We start from the raw sequence: 19,652 nt of genomic DNA, 5'->3' as shown, positions 1-19,652 counted from the left end.
ACAATTTGAACTAAAAAACATATCTATCTCTCTCAAAAGTTCGTTATGCTTTTTTTGTAATTCCTTCTTGCCACCAATTCCCAGGCAATCATTTATGTGATTTTTGTCACTATAGGTTAGATTGCAATTTTCTAGAATTTTACATAAATGAAATTATATAGAGTGCATGCTGTTTTTCAACTAACATTTTTTATTCCACATAATTATTGTGAGATTCATTCATGTTGTTACATGTATTAATAATCTGTTCCTTTGTATTGCTGAATAGTAGTCCTCCATAGTGGGACTATAATATGATTTGTTCATTCATCTCTTGGTGGATATTTGTATTGTTTTCAGTATTTGGCTATTATAAATATAGCTGCTATGAACATTTATATACAAGTATTTGTTTGGATATAGAATTTTATTTCTCTTTGATAAATATCTAGTAGTGGGATGGCAGAGCAGCATGGTTATGTAGTATATGAGGTCATTCTTACATTGCTATAAATAAATATCTGAACCTGGGTAATTTAGGAAAAAAGAGGCTTAATTGGCTAATGGTTCTGCAGGCTTTACAGAAAGCATGGTGTTGGTATCTGCTCAGCTTCTAGGAAGGCCTCAGGAAGCTTGCACTCATGGCAGAAGGCAAAGGGGGAGCAGGCACATCACATGGTGAAAGAAGAAGCAAGTGAGAGAAAGTGGAAGGGAGGTGCCACACCCTTTTAAACAACCAAATTTTATGTTAACCCAGAGTGAGAGCTTACTTATCACCAAGGGATGGCCCAAGTCATTCATGAGGGCTCTGCCTTCATGATCCAACCACTTCCCCCCAGGCCCCACCTCCAATACTGGAGATTACATTTCAGCATGAGATTTGGACAGGGACAAATATCCAAACTATATCATTTCACCCCTGACCCCTCCCAAATCTTGTCCTTCTCACATTGCAAAATACAATCATGCTTTCCCAACAGTACCCAAAAATATTAACTCATTCCAGCATTAACTCAAAAGTCCAAAGTCTCATCTAAAACAAGGCAAGTCTCTTCAGCCTATGAGCCTGTAAGGTCAAAAACAAGTTACTTACTTCCAAAATACAATGGGAGTGTAGGCATTGGGTTAACATTGCCACTGCAAAAGGGAGAAATCAGCCAAAAGAAAAGAACTGAAGGCCCAATGCAAGTTCAAACCTGGCAGAGCAGTCACTAAATCTTAAAGCTCCAAAATAACCTCCTTTGACTTTATGTCCCACATCTAGGGCACACTGATGCAAAGGATGGGCACCAAACGCCTTGGGCAGCTTCACTCCTGTGGCTTTGTGGGGTTCTGCCCCCATAGCTCCTCTCACAGGTTATTGAGTGCCTGTGGCTTTTTCAGGTTCAGGGTGCAAGCTGCCAGTAGATCTACCATTCTCGGGTCTGGAGGGCAGTGGCCCCTTCTCACAGCTCGACTAGGCAGTGTCCCAGTGGGTACTCTGTGTGGGGGCTCTTACCCTACATTTTCCCTCTTTACTGCCCTAATAAAGGTTATCTATGAAGGCTCTGCCCCTGCAGCAGGCGTCTTCTTGGGCAACCAGGCTTTTTCATACATCCTCAAATCTAAGCAGAGGCTGCAAAACATTCTTCACTCTTGCATTCTGTGCACCTACAGGCTTAACACCATGAGGAAGCTGCCAAATTTTATAGCTTGCATTCTCCAAAGTGGCAGCTCAAGCTGTACCTGGGCCTTTTAAAGCCCCAGCTAGAACTGAAGCAGCTGGGATGCAGAGAGCAGTGGCCCAAGACTCTGCAGGGCAGCAGGTCCCTGGGCCTGACCCATAAAATCTTTTAGTCTTCCTAGGCCTCAGGGCCTGTAACTAGAGGGCCTGTGTCTTAGATTTCTGGGATGCTTTCAAAGTCTTTTTCCCATTGTCTTGGCTATTAGCACTTGACTCCCTTTTTGTTATGCAAATTTCTCTAGCAAGCGATTGCTATAAAGCCTACTTGAATTATTCTCCCAAAAAAGCCTTATCTTTCTCTGCCACATGGCTAGGTTGCCAATTTTCTAAACTTTTATGTTATGCTTCTTGTTTAAATATGAGTTCCACATTGATCATTTCTTTGCTCCTGCATCTGAGTGTCAGCTGTTACAAGCAGCCAGGGTTACATCTTGAATACCCTGTTGCCTAGAAATGTCTTCCACCAGATACCCTAAATTATCACTCTGAGGTTCAAGCTTTCACGGATCCCTAGGGTAGGGAAACAATGCAGCCAAGTTCTTTGGTAAGGCACAACACAGGTGACCTTTGCTCCAGTTCCCAATAAATTTCCATCTGAGACCTCATCAGCCTGGGCTTCACTGTCAGCATTTTGACCACAACCATTTAACTAGTTTCCAAGAAGTTCTGAACTTTCCCTCATCTTCCTGTCCTCTTCTGAGCCTTCCACACTCTTCCAGCCTCTGCCCATTATGCAGTTCCAAATCTGCTTCTGCATTTTCAAGTATCTTTACAGCAATGCCCTACTCCTGGTACCTACTTTCTGTATTAGTTCATTCTTGTATTGCTATAGAAGAATACCTGTGACTAGGTAATTTACAACAAACAGAGGTTTAATTGGCTCATGGTTCTAGAGGCTTTACAGGAAGCACAGTGCTGGCAGAGAGGCCTCAGGAAGCACAGCTTCTAGAGAGGCCTCAGGAAGCTTACAATCATGGCAGAAAGTGAAGGGAGAGCAGTCGTGTCACATGGCAAAAGCAGGATCAAGCAAGAGGGGGGGCAGAGGTGCCACACAATTTTAAACAACCAGACCTCATGTGAACTCAGAGCAAGAACTCACTTATCACCAAGGGAATGGCCCAAGCCATTCTTGAGGGATCTGCCCCCATGATCCAGCCACCTCCTACCAGGCCCCACATCCAACATTGGGGATTACATTTCAACATGAGATTTGGTTGGGGGTAGATATCCAAACTATATCACGTATGTATAACATTTTAAGAAATTGCCAATATCTTATCCAAAATTTTACATTTCTACCACTATACAAGTTATAGTTACTCTACTTCCTTACTAACACTTGGTATGGTCTTTTTAATTTTAGCTATTCTTGTGAGTTATATACTGGTATTTAGTTAGGTTTTATTTTAATTTCTCTAATGACCAATCATGATGAGCTTCTTTTCATGTGCTTATTTGCTTCTTTTCATGTGCTTATTTGCCATCCATGTATCTTAAAGCTCCAAAATAACCTCCTTTGACTTTATGTCCCACATCTAGGGCACACTGGTGCAAAGGATGGGCATCAAAGGCCTTGAGCAGTTTCACCCCTGTGGCTTTGTGGGGTTCTGCCCTCACAGCTAGCTGCTCTCACAGGTTATTGAGTGTCTGCTGAAGTGTTGGTTCAAATATCCTGGCCATTTTTATTTGAGTTGTTTGTCTTCTTATTGAATTATAAGAGTTCTTTATATATTTTATGCTTATTTATTTAGTTAGTTCATTTTTTGTTTGTTTGTTTGTTTTTTAGGTTTTTTTAGTTAGCTCATTTTTAAAGACAGGATCTTGCTCTGTCGCCCAGGCTGGAGTACAGTGGCATGATCATAACTCACTGCAGCCTAGAAAGAAGTTATTCATATGTTTAGAAACAGTTCCTTTTTCAGATATATATTTTGCAAATGTTTTTCCCAGTATGTGGCTTGCCCTTTCATTTCTTAATAACATCTTTTAAAGAGCAAAAGTTTATAATTAGAAGAAACCCATTTATCAATTTTTTAATATAGTTTGTGCTTTTTGCATTCTATTTAATAATATTTGTAAACCAAATTTCACTAATATATTTTATATTTTCTTCTAGAAATCTTATAGTATATAGCTTTATAGTTTACAGTTGTAGCTCTTACTTTTAGGTCTCTAATTCATTTTGAGTAATTTTTCTTAATTATATGTATAAACATTAAGAATCTCTTCTTTGCATATTGCTTCAGCACCATTTGTTGAAAAGATTTTCCTCTCCTCATCGAATTATCTTAGAAATCAATTGACCATACATATTGGTTTATGTCTGTTCTCTGTATTCTGTTCCATTGATGCCAATAACCAGCTACCTTTAAAACTGTAGTTTAATAATGTATCTTGAAGTCAGGTACTATAAGTCCTCCAGCTTTGTGCTTCTTTTACACAATTATTTTGATTATTCTAGATTCTTTTCATTTCAATATAAATTTGAAAAACTGCTAGTCAGTTTCTAAAATATATACTTGGTCATCTTCATTTTAAATACATTGTATTGATCAAGTTGGGGAGAATTGGTATCTTAACAAAGTGAGTTTTTCAGTTCACAAACATAGAATATGCCTATATTTATATAATGCTTCTTTAATTTCTCTCAGCAGTGTTTTCTAGTTTTTACTGTACAGACACATCTTTTTCCAATTATACATGGCATTTTAAACTTTCAATTTTGATTATTCATGCTACTATATAGGAAAAAAACTATTTTTATTTTGCATTTTTATTGGGTGTATGTATATTTAGGATAGTTAAGTCTTTTTGTTGTATTGAATACTTTATCATTATGTAATGCCCTTCTTTGTCCTTTTTGATTATTGTTGTTTTAGAGTCTGTTTTGTCTGATATAAGAATAGTAACCCTTGCTCTTTTTGTTTTCCATTTGGCTGACAGATCCTTTTCCATCCCTTTATTTTGAGTCTATGGGTGTCATTTCACGTGAGATGGATCTCTTGAAGATAGCAAACTATTGGGTCTTGATTCTTTTTTCAACTTGGCACTCTGTGCCTTTTAAATGGAAAGCTTGAAAATGTATTATATATTTTATTTATCCCTAAATATTTGAAATATAATTTTTGTATCTGATGCTAAAACATGACAAGATTTTTTTGTTTCTGGATGAGATGGTCTAAGCTGTGGGAGCAAGGGCCAGGTTATAGTGGCTGTTTCTTTTAATTTATTGCTCAAATTTTAATTTAATAATTCATGTTCAACCTGGGAAAATCTTCAGTTTGAAATATGTACTTGATAAAGTGTGTTAACTTAATAGAGCTAAGGCTATGCCTTACTCTCATAAATGAGTAATCTTTTTTATGTGACAGGTGACTTTTATTATCATCTTCATTTTATAAGTGATGAAACCAAAATATAAGTTAAGTAACTTTCCCGAAGCCACATAACTGATCAGTGCTAGAATATGAATTGAAATTCAAGAAATTTTGGCCATAGAGCTGAACTCATAACCACTTCACATACTGCCTATCAGCCATTTGAGTTTACAGGCTTGTAATTATATTAAGGTTTAAAATTATCATCATAGAATAAGTGTTGTAACTTATGAGAGTTACCATAGCCTTAATCCTTCATTTATGGCAAATGTGAATGAGTTTTTATGTCTTTTCCTGGATTAAATTTTAATAGGTGAGGGTGAATGAAGAAAGATGCTAGTAGAAAGGCCAGAAAGGCTAGCAGGAGGCCACACAGCCTCCATTGAGAATTACATGTCAACCACACACCACTGTTTCTGATGGTGGAATTAAAAGAGAAGTTGTTGTACCATTTCAGAAAGATAAAGATCACTAAAGAGGTATTTTTTCTGTAATCTTCTGCTTAGATTGTGACTACAAGGAAATCTACTTAAGAAAGAAGTTTGTTCAAATTTATGAGTTTCTTTTTTGAACTTTGAGCATCTCATATTTCTCCAGAGCTTTAATCTACTTTTAAAACTATCTTCTGTGTTTTTATATCAGTTAGTGGTCAGTGAGTGCCTCCCCCACAACTCATTAATTTTGTCTTTGATGGCAGAGCAGGGTGTGGATTGACAGTGAGAAATTAAAACATTCCTATCCTATAGGAAATCATTGCAAAGGGACTTGGCTCATGGTATCTGAGAGCTTCCCTATACTGCTTGTTGCTTTACAGTTTCTGTGTTCCTTACCCCCAGTCTGGATACAGTCATCATTGTGGAGAATTATTTGAACATAAGATTCAGATCATGTATTTACTGGTGCCATAAGTATGTTTTTCTTTGGAGGCATTTCTATACTATAGTCCCTAATGTTTCATCTGCTCTAATGTATTCAACTTGCACATAAAGAACTTGAATGTCTTTGAGCAGGTCATACAACCCCTCTGAGCTTTATTTTTACAACTGAAAAATGAGGTGAGTAGAATATTTCTATATTCCCCTTTTCTAACATTTTGTTGTTTAATGACTTCTATCCGTAGGTGCTGAACAATCTTCCAAAGTGATTGCTGACTGTTCAGGTGTAATTAGTGATAGAGACTGGTGGTTTAGGATTCATGATCTGAGAACTCTTCCTTCTCTATAGCTGTCTGTGTGTGTGTGTGTGTGTGTGTGTGTGTGTGTGTGTGTGACTCTGTGTATACTAAAACCTTATTCTGTGTGCTGGAGGAAGGCTAAGGCAGATAAAGAGCGGAACTGGGGTAAAACATTAGCATATGTACACATGAATGCATATACGTATATATGACTTAAAAGAAATATTCTGTGCTCCATATATACTGCTGTCTTAGAATTGCTTCTTCTAATCTAAAACATATTTAAAACATGATTTCATTTTTTCAACATTTGAGATGCTTATTGTAATGTGAAGTTAACTTTTTTCCAGAATTTTAACAAAGAGGACTTTCTGTTTTATTTTAATGAAATAAACACACCGTAGATAGTTAAAATTTGCCTTCCAAACAAAACGTCATGATATCTCCCTTTTTAGGACTGGAATGTAAGCAGTTATAGAATTTCAGTATCTGGAATGACTCATGATTTATAAGCCAGCTCTTCTTAAACAGTGTATTGTTAGATTATTTACAAGACTAAAGTTTTAATGTTAATTTCTTTATTGTGGTACAATGCCATTTAAGCTTCTGAACTCAAATAAAGATCATTTTTAAAAACTCTTTTTATACCTCTCCCCCAGTTGCTAAATCTATTTTTTTCTCTTTGTCTGGATTTTAATGTTAAAACACTAACAAATCTCATTATTTTTGTAAACTATAGCTTAAACCACAAGCAATAAGAAAAATCCTCATTTTCAACTAACATGTACTTTTATGTACCTAGTACACGTTACTGTACTTGGCACTGTAGGGAGATAAAAAATAAAAAGAAACACAGTAGTTACTCATACACAAGTACTAGGTGATATTTAGCAAATGACATGTTACAGAAATATTCAAAGTAATAGCCAGATGGTTTAGGATTCCTTATGTTATAAAGAGCTACTTGGATTTTATTTTATTTTTACTTTATTTTTCGAGACAGAGTCTCACTCTGTCACCCAGGCTGAAGTGTAGTGGTGGGATCTTGTCTCACTGCAACCTCTGTCTCCTAGGTTCAAGCAATTCTTCTGCCTCAGTCTCCCAAGTAGCTGGGACTACAGGCATGCACCACCATATTTAGCTAATTTTTGTATTTTTAGTAAAAACAGGGATTCTCCATGTGGGCCAGACTGGTCTCAAACTCCTGACCTCAAGTGATCTGCCCACGTTTGCCTCCCAGAGTGCTGGGATTACAGCATGAGCCACCGTGCCCAGCCCAGATTTTAGTCTGCACCTCTAATTTTGCTACCTCTTCACTATTAGCAATGCTCAGGGATAATAAAAAAGAAACCATTAAAAGTAGGATATCAAATAGCACTTTGAGAACTAAGCCAGTAAAATTTCCACATTATGCTTTTCATTATACATCATTAAAAGAAAACCAAGAAATTTGCACAGCTAAGGAGTGAGGAAACCCCAGAAATATGCTATTAAGATGGTCAGACATAGAAACTCCCATTGTGGTAGCAATTTAATAGGTTGTATTGTTGTTAATTGTATTTTATACTATGTCGAGAAAGACTATATGAACAGAAGCAGAGTGAATAATATAAAGCATAGAGTAGCCCAGAGAACCAGAAATTTGGTAGAAATTTAACGGAACTATTCAGATTATTATGAGTTAGATTTCATCATAATTTGGAGAATATGTATATTTCAAACACATTTTGTCTCCTTTTGCTTTGATGCCATGCTCACCAAGCAATTTCAAGTTATTTAACTTCCGAGATAATTTTCCATGTCTACCATAAGATCACCTGCAAATACCTCCCCCAGATATATTGGTCTGTTGGTTGGTAGCAGTAGTCAGAGGGGCTGAGTTTAATTTTAAAACAGTGGGTTTCCATTATATTATGAAATGAATTATTAGCATATTATACTAAATGACATGAAAATCCTGTGTTATGAAGAAGTGAATGCTAAGAGTTTGACTACCTGAGAGATTTAGTTATCAGTTTGCACAAAACAAGGTGATATATTTCTATTCATTTGCAACAATCACATTTGTATCATGCTTAGATATTAGAATGACTCTTTGCAGTGAGATGTGCCTATCATTCTGTCACTGAACTGAAATTGGTTTGTCCATTAGTTTAATAAATATTTGCTGAGTGCGATGAACATTTACTGAGTCCTTTTATTTCTTGAGTATTAAATATATTTACTGAGTGCTTAACAGATAGTCTTAAAGGAGCTTTGGATACATAAGGGAACAAAACAGACAGTATCCTTTTCCTTATGGAACTTATGGGCTAGTGAGGAGAGACAGACAATAACCAACAAATGTGATTAAATAAGTTATATAGAATGTGTAGTAGGCATACATATACCTACCACACACCTCTCGACTGTGGTGTGAATACTGTGTGAGGGGAAAAAAAAAGAGCCTCCAACTGAGAGGACTGCAGAGGAAGCAGTATCCTAAGAGGGCAGTTAAGTTTTCCTTAGAGTAAATCAGTGCAATGTATAAATCTAGCAAAATGTTAGGAAAAGTTTTCACTAATAAAGTCCATCTTGTAACATGGACTTACAGGACAATACTGGACCTTGTTAAACACAGAATGAAGTCAACCAGAAAGTTTGCAACAAAGATGAGACTGAAACTGCAGTTCTTGACAATACACATTTCTCTATTCAATTGAATTTTTTGAATTTATTGCTGCATCTATGTTTAGGGGGTGTGTGTGTGTGTCTCCCACTAAGGCAATAGAGATGATACTGGTTTGGCAGTTGTTTGATATATGCATATTTATATATAAGACTCAAGCATTAAAATTGCTGTTAGGGTCAAAGCACAATGGTAACTTACGCATGTGCTCTACAATTGACATGCTAAAGACTTAGGAAGTTTTTTTCTTGACAGTCTGTCAGCTATCACTTATGGTTCTTAGTGGTTCCAAAGGCTCATTTGTTCCAAATCTGATCTTCATAAAATTGGTTATATATCTATAGGTATGTAATTGTTTTAAATTTTGAGGCATAGATTTTATTATCACTATTATAGTGTCTAACACTGTACTATTGACCACACACATACACACACACACACACACACACACACATATATATACACATACATACATACCCAGACCCCTTTATATATTTGTGTAACTGAAATAGATGTGGACATATATTTATATAAGTATGTGTGTATTTGTGTTGCTTAGGTAGATAAGTGTAGATGCATGGATAGACATATAGGTATGCCTATCCATCCTCTATCGAGATAGAGATAAAAATTCTCTAAATGCTAGATCAATGGCATAGATTGACATGCAGTGGGAATTTACAGAAGAGAAAAATCATTGTAAGGTAGGACCAAGTCTGGTAATAATTCATTGAAGAGGAGAATCTTGATTTTGTTCTTGATGGCAGAGCAGGGTATTGGTTGATAGTGAGAAGTTGAGACATTCTGGATGATAGAGACAATATAGACAAATCCCAGAGACAGGACGAAGTATGGTATGTATACAAAATGACATGAACAGTGGTCTAAGCAGACTATGAAGTTCATGAACAGTGAGGAGATTGGACCGGATGGATGGAACCAATTTGTTGATGGTTTTGATTTCCAGTTTAAAGAATTTTACCCAAATTCAGTCAGCCCTAGAGAGACCACGTGGGTTCTACAATTAGTAATTGACATAGTTTAAATGACGTTTTAGGAATATTAGGTAACTAAACAGGAATTGAGACAATGAGGACCTGGAACAGAAAAACAAATAGGATGCTATTGCTAAACTTTAGGTACAACTTAATGAGGTCATGAAAGTAGTGAGGAAGAGATGAGACAGGGACATTAGGTAAGAAGAGTTGAGCAATCTTGGTGATTACTGGAAAAAGGAACAGATTCAAGAAGAAGATTCAGGACACAGTCACCACTAAAATATGGTAACAATGACTACATTGTTATGAAATTATGGAGTTTCAGCGAGTTTAGTTAATTGAATGAGATGAGCAATGTGGGTACCAGGTTTGGTCATTCATGTAGAAGACCATGCTATGTATTACATCAGTGTGGCACCAACAACACACTCTTCCAGCTCCATAAAAACTGAATATGGAGAAGATAATTTTTTCAACCACATTTGCCATTGTTATTCTGATAATAAAGATCATATATATTAATGTAGAAAATTTGAAAATAAAGAAGTATTTAGAAGACAATAAAATATCACCTGTGATTTAACCTTAATAACATTAAAGCATGATAAATATTTCTGTTCTGAAAGAGAATAAAAATCCAAATATTATTTTTGAAACAGTGAATGGAGCTAATTAGGAAGATTTATTAGCAAAACAGTAACATTTTTCTTTTTTCATTATAGAGCAATATCATAAAAGTTGGACAAATGAGTAGCTAGTTGAGTGACATGTACAATAAATGAGAAATATGAAAAATTAACAATTAACGTTGTTAACTGTAGAAACTTAAAGTTGAATTGAGATAAGCACTGTCACCTAGCAAAACAATGACAGAGAGGAATAAAGAACAGGGAGAAAAGCTGAAAAATGTTACACAATTGTTACATGATTCATTCTAAGAAGGCCTATGAGCATGAATTGCTGAACACACTAAGCTTTCAAGGATAAGAGATGAAGTACTTCAAAAGCAAAAAGTTTTGATCTCTTGCCTTTCCTAATGGATGCTATTTAAACTGTATACAGGACTAGCATCACTATCAATGCTATCAAATATTTTGTGCTCTCAAACCTGTGACTCACAGAATTTTATAAAAATATAGATGTGTTTTTACCTCACATAGTGATTGCTGCATTTGTTAAATAGCATATTTTTAAAAACAGATTCTAAAGGAACTCGCCAATATATAACACAGACCTTTGTATAGCAAGAGATAAGATTATGTAGGCATGATGACAAGACTGGAAAGATCTTTGTATATAAAATTTATTATATATTTTATCAATAGATTATTAATATGGGTCAATTAGTAAGCAAGTATTAATAGTATTAAGTACTTTTTGAGGTTCTATTTCCCTACTAGATTCCATGCAGAATTTTAAAAAGGCAATAGTTATTTTTACTTTTTTCACACTCAACATATATTTATCATACAGTGCCTGATACAAACATGGTAGAATTGTCAATATATGCTTGTTTAACTGAAGTAGATGAAGACATATATACATAAACATTGCATATATATGTGTATATGTGTGTGTGTGTGTGTGTGTGTGTGCAATCAATTACTATATTAGAGTGCAATAGGATTCAGAGAAGGAAAAAAATTGTTATAAGGCAGGGGCAAGTTTGGGAATAGCTCATTAAACTTGAGCTTTGTCCTTAAGAGCAGAGCAGGGTATGGATAGATTGAAAGTAGGACATAGAGATATTCTAAGCAGTGGGGACAGTATAGACAAAACTCAAAGGCAGAATTAATTTACAACTTGTGTAAATCATGATAAATACAATGAACTAAAGAAACTATGAGGTTTATATTGAACAGTGAGAAGATTGGACAGTCACGTTAGAGCCAATTGTTTGACAGCTTTGGGTGCTAGTTTAAGAGATTTAAACTAAACCCAATAGGCAAAAAAGAGCCAATATGGGTCTTCAGTTGGCAACTGAAATAGTCAAAGCAGTATTATAAGAAGATTAAAGAATTAGGCAGCATATGAGATGGGAAGGAATTTGAAACAAGAAAGATTAAGGAACTATTGCTAAATTCTAGGCATGAAGTAATAAAGCTGTAGAAGGACGAAGAAAGCAATGAATCTGAATGGATGTTGAGAAAGAAGTTAGCTGAGTGTTGGTGATTTACCATATTCACAGAGTCAAAGGGAAGAAGAGACAAGAACAAGAGCTGACTAAATTTTGAGTATAAAAATAAGAATATTTACTCCCGGCACTGCTAATTAAAATGTACTCTGGAAAAAACTTTCAGAAAATCGGTTTTTCAATTTTATTTCCTGTAATCGTCCTAAGAAAATCAGAAATATAAAGAAGCATATATAAATTGTTCATATTTATCTTAGTAAAAAAATTGAAGTAACCAAAAACAATCAACAATAGGAGATATATAATAAAGAAGTAATAGTAAAGTAGAAGCCCTCTCATCTAGCCTAGTTGTATCTATTAATTGGTTGATTAATGGAAAAATTTCAGTCAAGTGAAGAATTATTAAGGTGATATGTACATGCCCTAAATATATTTACTTCAAACATAAAAAGGTACATTCATTTGTCATTTTTCAATGTAGAGCTATGCCCTTTCCTCTGAGTATGATTCTAATAATGATTGTACCCATTAAATATTGTCTATAGTATCCAGTATTTCTTTAAAATGAACTGATAATTCAGGGATATCTGCCAAACAACTTAAGTGCATAATTTCTCTAGATTTTTACTACTTTTTCTTGTTATTTTGCCCACCTAATTCAGCAGCAAAGTTTTTAATTACTCACCTTCTTCCATGGCCACTCCTTAGCCACTATAAGGACAGGCTCCTATTCTGAAGAATATGGAAAACAATTCCAGTTTTAAACAGAGGATGCATGATCTGAAATGTATTTTAACAGAATCACTCTGACTGTTCTATTTGAGAATGGACTGTGGTGGGGGAGGGAGAACTTTTATGCACTTTGTATTCCATAATCACTCTGATGCAAAAACAATTGTAGCTCTCTTTCTAGTGTGTGCATTTCCTGTGAGCCCCAGTGGTGAATAGCAGAAAATACAGAGGCATCTAGGAAAACCTAGGGGCGGGAGGGACTGGGAGGGTATAAGGCCTTTCAAGGTGTTTAAAGAAGAGACAAATATGAAGAAGCAGGCATAGTTTCAGAAGAGGTTTTTTTGGTTTTTGTTGTTGTTTGTATTTATCTAATTAGTTCTCAACTGCAGAGGCACATTAGAATCTGCTGGGGAATTTTAAAAATACCACTGCATGGGCCGCCTCTCATATACACTGATGTAACTGGCCTGCGTTGGGGCCTAACTCTCTCTCTCTTTCTCTCTCTGTCTCACTCTCTGTCTCTCTCTCTCTTTCTCTCTCTCTCTCTGTGTGTGTGTGTGTGTGTATATATATGTGTGTGTGTGTATATATATGTGTGTGTGTATATATATCCCCTGTTCTCTCTATATATATGTAATCCAAGTTTATGACTTGGATTAGGCAGCCTGTAAAATGGCTTCCAGTGATCCCTGCCTTCTGGTATGTATGCCCTTGTATAATACTCTCCTCATGAGTGTAGGCAGAGGCAATATATATATATTATATATAGAACAGGGGATACCAGTGTGCACCTACCATTGAAATCAATTGTTTTCAAGTCTTTTTAGGTCTTGTTCTCAGATGGTCTTGGGTAAATTGTGGCTTATTGCCTTCATTGTGTAGAACAAAACACTCTATGGCCCAAAGGAATTCCAGCTGGCATCTATGATCTTATTCTCTTGAGGCAGGGCAGCTAAAGGGAGGATTATCTTCACATTGAGTCTGATGGCAGGGTAATTTGCTTCATGTGAAGGCAAAGGGATATTGTTAGTTTTTCAGCTACATTGGGAGTTCTAAGTAGGCACATCTCAGGCTAATAGGAAGTCCAGACTGTGGTTCAAACCTTTTCTTAATTATCCTGTGTAGGAATGGACCACGCAGTATCCCTCAAGGAAGAATCAAGAATGTTTCCACAGAGAATATACATATTTCATCTCTTTCTCTGCTGAATGGATCTCCACTGAAAGCCATGAATTACGCTTATTAGACCCTGTAGAATCCCAGCTTATGGCAGTGACATTAAAAACATCTAGTTTATGACTTGGATTAGGCAGCCTGTAAAATGGCTTCCAGTGATCCCCGCCTTCTGGTGTGTATGCCCTTGTATAATACCCTCCTCATGAGTGTAGGCAGAGGTAACATCAGTTTTGGAACTAGGTTATATATGTTAAACAAACCTGTGGCTTCCATTTTGGGTACTTTATCTCACACTCTCTGATTTCTTGCTCTGTGGGAAACAGACTGTAATGTTGTAAGCAGTGCTGTGGAGAGGTCCACATGGTAAGGAAGTGATAGGTCCTGACAACAGCCAGTGAGGATCTAAGGTGGATCCCTTTCTGAGTTGAATATTGAGGTAGATGACTACAGCCCTGGTCGACACCTTGATTGCAGCCTCATGAGGAATTCTGACCAAAAACACTGTGCTGAACCATGCCCAGGTTCCTGAGCCACATAAACTATGAGAAAACAAATATTTGTTTCAAGCCATTAAGTTTTAATTTGTTACACAGCAATAGATAACTAACACGTGGAAGGATTCATCAAGAGAAGGGTTTTTCATAAGTGAAATGTTATTCTCATCTCACATTTCAATTATTAGAATATAAATGAAAGAAAATACATTTGGGTAGGCTCTCATAAATTCAATGATAAGGATTTGGAAAATGCAACCACATGATAACCAGGAAGTAAAAGGAAAACATAAGAGGCGTTTTCCCAGACGAGAGTAAATATCTGGTTCCCTGAGAAGTATAGTTTGAAAATGGAGAAATCAGATGTTACTGGAAAGAGGCTAGGACTGTATTATTTCTTGCTTCCTGTCAAGTCTTTTCAACTCAAGAGAAAGTAAATTTTCTCAACAAACCATTCAAAATTAAAGGGTAGGTGGGTGTATATGTGTCCCTGAAGGAACAAGTGACCTTCACTGAAAGCAGCAGCGTGGTTAAATAAATACTGTACAGAAGTGGAATAAAGCTGACAACAATGCTGAAATAGTTACACATGAAGTTTTAATGAGCTATTTCATATTAAGATACATATTGAGAATTCAAACCAGGGAGACAAGTTAATAGATATTTTCCCAACTCTGTTTTAGGGTGATCATAGGAATGATACCCACAAGTTAGTCCTAGTGGCCTGCCTCCGTTTTGGTAGATCAGTGATGTATTCTGATTGGCCAGCAATCACCCATACTGACTGTTAAATATTTTTGTTATTGCTCCTACGCATGATGAATTTGAATTCTGGTTTTCTTTAGCCTTGTGTTATTTATGTGTAAAGTTGGATTACGGGAGGCAAAGAATCTCTTGTGTCTCATTCACGCTCAAGTAAATGGCAGTGGGGTAGGGATGTAAATGAAACTGCATGATAAGCCCTGTAAGTCATTCTGATGTATCAATTTTGCTTACTGGTGTTTAATTGCAGACATTGTCATATTAACACAACCACAAATATATTATGGAGTAAGATGCAAAAATCACAGTTAGGAGAAAAGAAATGTTCTGCCTGTGGTGGGCCCGCTTTGCACTATTCTCTAACCTCTTATTTTATACCTGTACTATTAGAGATATTTCAGTAGAAAATCGTGAGGGGCACTGTTTTAGAGTTTTTGTTGTTACAGGGTTGCTTTTACCACAGCGAGGTCCCCTTGTACATCTTTATGTTGTTTGGCAGCCTAGAGAACCAGAAGAGCAAACTCTATGAGACAGAAACCCTAAGCATTTACCTCCAGCATCCCTTCTCTTCTGTCATTAAATTGAATATGTAGCCAGCTCAAAGGCTGACAATTTATACTATGACTTTTATATTTTTAATTTATAATTTATATTATGACTTATGTCAAAATGTTTTGTTCACTGCTTTGAAAGTATCTTTTGTTTACTTTTGTTATCATTTTGTATTTTGATTTTTTCCTTTTTAATTGTTAGAAACTCATATATTTAATTTTCTCTTTCAAAGAACACTTTAGAAAGTCTTACACTGCTTATATGTATATTTCGCACAAAGTTTTCCATTCGTGAACAAAAGACGGATAGGAATCAGAATTGAAAACTACATAATTTCTCTTCTCCTTTTGAGTCAAATCATCATGGTATAGATTAGTAATTCTGTATGAAGTGCATTGCCAAGACATAGTTACGTTTGTGTATAAATGTATATCTCAATAGAAATAAAAAACAAAAAACCCAGAAGACCACTAGCTAATAATACTAATAGTCTAAGGGTAGAAAGCATGTGCTAACTGATCTAGACTCTTGTGACAGTTGTATATCTATCCAGCTGCATGACTTTAGGTGTATCAAAATCTCAGTTTCCTAGACTACAAATGAGTAAGAGGGATGGAGACCCCTTACAGTTTTAAGATTCTAGAATTCTAAGTGTGTGTAACTAAAGCAAATTTTATTTTGTAAAATTTGCATAATAAATTTAAAAATAGGAGAAAAATAATTAAAGTACATGTTTCTAAAAATCTTTTTTAGGTGACTTATACTACCAGGAATGGATTTACCACTAAATATTGGTTTTGCCTAAATCAGCATTGCTATATAATTTAATGGAACTATAACTCCATAGACAAAGAGCATTTGGTCCTAACATAGCTTGTATTTTATATGTATATACACTATTTCTATTTAAATTTCTGTATAGTCATGTTTTACCCTTTTAAAAAATGAAGATAAGTTTTATTATGTATTTTCTTTTGTCTATAAACATTCAGTGAATTCACACTGAAAACTGATTATGGACAGATAGTCTACTAGGCACTAAGGAAACACATGTGAAAAACAAAGTCCTCCTCTGCCCTCAGTATGCTCGCAAGACTACAAACAGTTACTGAAGCCTGACCTCAAAACCTAGCTAGCAAAGTCCTTGGATCAGGTGATAGTTCAGAATACCATTCATGCTCTCTCCCAAGAGTATATCTGAGGAAGGGCAGTTCTTTCTAATTTCCTACATCCTGGTCATGTAGATGAACCACAGGAAAATCAAATGAATCTATTGTTTTTGTTGACCTAATCTTTTCTTATAACTCTCATCTATAAATGTATTACCAAATACTGTTCATGTAAAGGGACTTGAATGACAAGTATTTTGAAATTAAAACCACAATGGTTAGCATACCTTTTAAGTTAGATAAATATTGACCTCCCATTGGTGAACATATAAAGTGCTACCAAGATCTGCCAATGAAAGACTTTTGAAGTGGAAATTCATCTTTGTAATAATCCTGTCATCTGTCGGCTGACCTCAAGCCCTCATGACATTCAGGGCCCCTTATTCCTAACTGTATCTTCTATTTTGGGCATTGTGCTCTTGCCATCTAACAGGAAAACAACTTTCAGTGCTGCCACCTTTTGAACAGCAGAGATTTCTAGAGATTAGAAAATGACTAAATTTAAATACACATAGTTTAAAAATATGATACTTTTCTACTCATGCATTCAAATATATTCTAACTTTAAAATCGTGTAAATACTTATATTTGTAATGATTTCACTTATATGATCCAATTAATTGGCAAGAATATGTGGCAAAAGATTTTTTACACATTTGTATTGTTCCGTGTGAGACATCTATTGTAAGCATTGCTTCAGGCTCTCATTTTTGTCTGCCTTCCAGGATTTGCTGGCCCAAGTGCTGTGTGCTAGACTTAGTGTCAGTCACAAAGGGGAGGGAAACTTGCAGTTGAGCCAGACAGTTTTGTTATTCCTTTAAAATTAAAAGCATATGAAACAGATAGAGCTTATTAAGGTTTTTTTTTTATAAATAACATAAACTTAAATAACAAAACAATAAAGTTCAAAAACAACTTAAAATAGAGTTTAATGCTGTAACCATAGGAAAAAAAGCATGATTATTTGTGGGAAGAACATTATTAAAAGCCATATTCCCAAATATGAATTATACAAAGATAGATTATGTTACTTGAAAAAAACTTAAAGATTTCTCAATTTTACTTTGAGGAATTATAAAATGTTATTTTGTGGCGAGTGAGATGAAGTACAGTATTATCATCAATCACTGTTGCTATTTTATATACAAGATTTTTGGAAACATCCTTTTAGCAATACCCTTTCCACTTGAGCAGCATTAGAAATTTTGTTCTTGTTAATAGTTATAAGCATGTTCTAATCCTGTACTTTTGTTAAATTATCTATTTTACTGACTTTCATAATAGATTTTTTTGGAGAATATTCTTTTTTTCTGATTAGAGTTTAAGTAGATTATAATTTTTCACTAGAAAGCATTTAAAATGCTGCTAATTTTCCATAGTTAGTGTGGCTTAATTATCTGACAAATCCTGCCAGCAGCCTGTAGGTCTGATATACCTTATATAACATCATCTGCATTATTATTATTATAGCAGCCATTTTATAAGCAGATAGGAATATTTAAATAATCATTATCAGATAATCAAATCTAACATACTCTTAAGGGTAAATTAATTTAAGAAAAAATTACTATTACTAACACCATGATTGTACAACCAGTTTTACAATTTTTTACAACCTTTAGTTACTAAATCTGATTTTTGTGTATACTTTTCAAATCTTTCTTTAATGCAGTGTCTTAAACATAAATGCACAAGTCCAGCTTGATCAGTTTTTCAGTAGTTTTCCAGCCTTTCTTGGTTACTAAAAAATAAAAGGAAAGAAAATTTTGAGAAGAAAGAAAACAGTCCACTTAAAGAAATCTCCCTGCTGGAACTGGTTCTTTATATACCATATACAATTAAGTTATTGCCATAGGAAGAAAGTGGGCTGTTTTTTGTTCTTTCTTCGTTTTTTTTCCTCTTACAGGAATCCCCTTTTGATTTAAGGCAACAAACATTTCCCCTCCATTGTGTGTCCATTTAGCTGATGCATATGTGTTGTAATGGTTTTCCAGAATTAGTTCTTTGAAGTTACAATCTTCATTGCATTCTTTCTGTTAAAACAAACAAACAAACAAACATTATCCAGATGATTTTTAGAGAGGCTCAATTAAACGAAGAGTAAGTAGGTAATATTTGGTAGAATTGAAACATACATGACTTTTTTTAACCCTCAGATTGAGCAGGCCAAATGTGGTTTATCAGCTATACTTATGTAGTATATTTGCATAAAAAGGTATCTTAAATTTAAAATAAAAACACCACGTAATACACAGTTAGTTATGAAATATGTGTAGCTTTTTGGCAGTTCATGTCAACTATTCTTTAAAATTAGCACCTATTTCCCCCTAAGTAACAGGCCTCATATTACTATTCCCACATCACTCATTCTTTAACCACTGGAAATTTGGTGTAATTAGCATAACTTCTGCCTCCCTCAAGTAAGAGACTTGTTTCACAACTTTTCTTTATTTACTTCTACATTGTGTTCAATGGTAATGGAAGATAAAAGGTTAATTTGTTTGTTCATCCATGCAATCATTTGTTCATTCAATTAAACCTATATCATTATATAATTAGCCTGTCCCAGGCATTATGCTGAGCTGTGGGAATATAAAGGAAAGCCAATTATATTTTATTATAGTGGGATGAACTGTTACATATTTTGCATTGTAGTGAAGTGGGAACAATGTGAATAATTACAGTTCAAAGCCCATGATTGTGAGATTGATGTTGAT

General features: G+C 35.1%; 2 protein-coding genes across 2 annotated transcripts in view; one reads left to right on the top strand and one right to left on the bottom strand.

Annotated features, from left to right (window-relative positions):
- Nucleotides 1-19,652, top strand: part of FAM227B (family with sequence similarity 227 member B) — a 284,933-nt gene that overhangs the window by 98,230 nt on the left and 167,051 nt on the right. The gene's annotated exons all lie outside the window — the stretch shown is intronic.
- FGF7 (fibroblast growth factor 7) overlaps nt 15,958-19,652 on the bottom strand; it is a 66,588-nt gene continuing 62,893 nt past the window's right edge. The window contains 1 exon segment of the mRNA NM_001194613.2: nt 15,958-18,968. Within this exon segment, the coding sequence (NP_001181542.1) occupies nt 18,774-18,968 (195 nt within the window). The 3' untranslated portion in view covers nt 15,958-18,773.

The sequence above is a fragment of the Macaca mulatta genome, chromosome 7, assembly GCF_049350105.2.
Source record: "Macaca mulatta isolate MMU2019108-1 chromosome 7, T2T-MMU8v2.0, whole genome shotgun sequence".
In the NCBI taxonomy this organism is placed as follows: domain Eukaryota; kingdom Metazoa; phylum Chordata; class Mammalia; order Primates; family Cercopithecidae; genus Macaca; species Macaca mulatta.
Note: the sequence above shows the minus strand (reverse complement) of the source record. Positions and strands in the feature narration are given on the sequence as shown.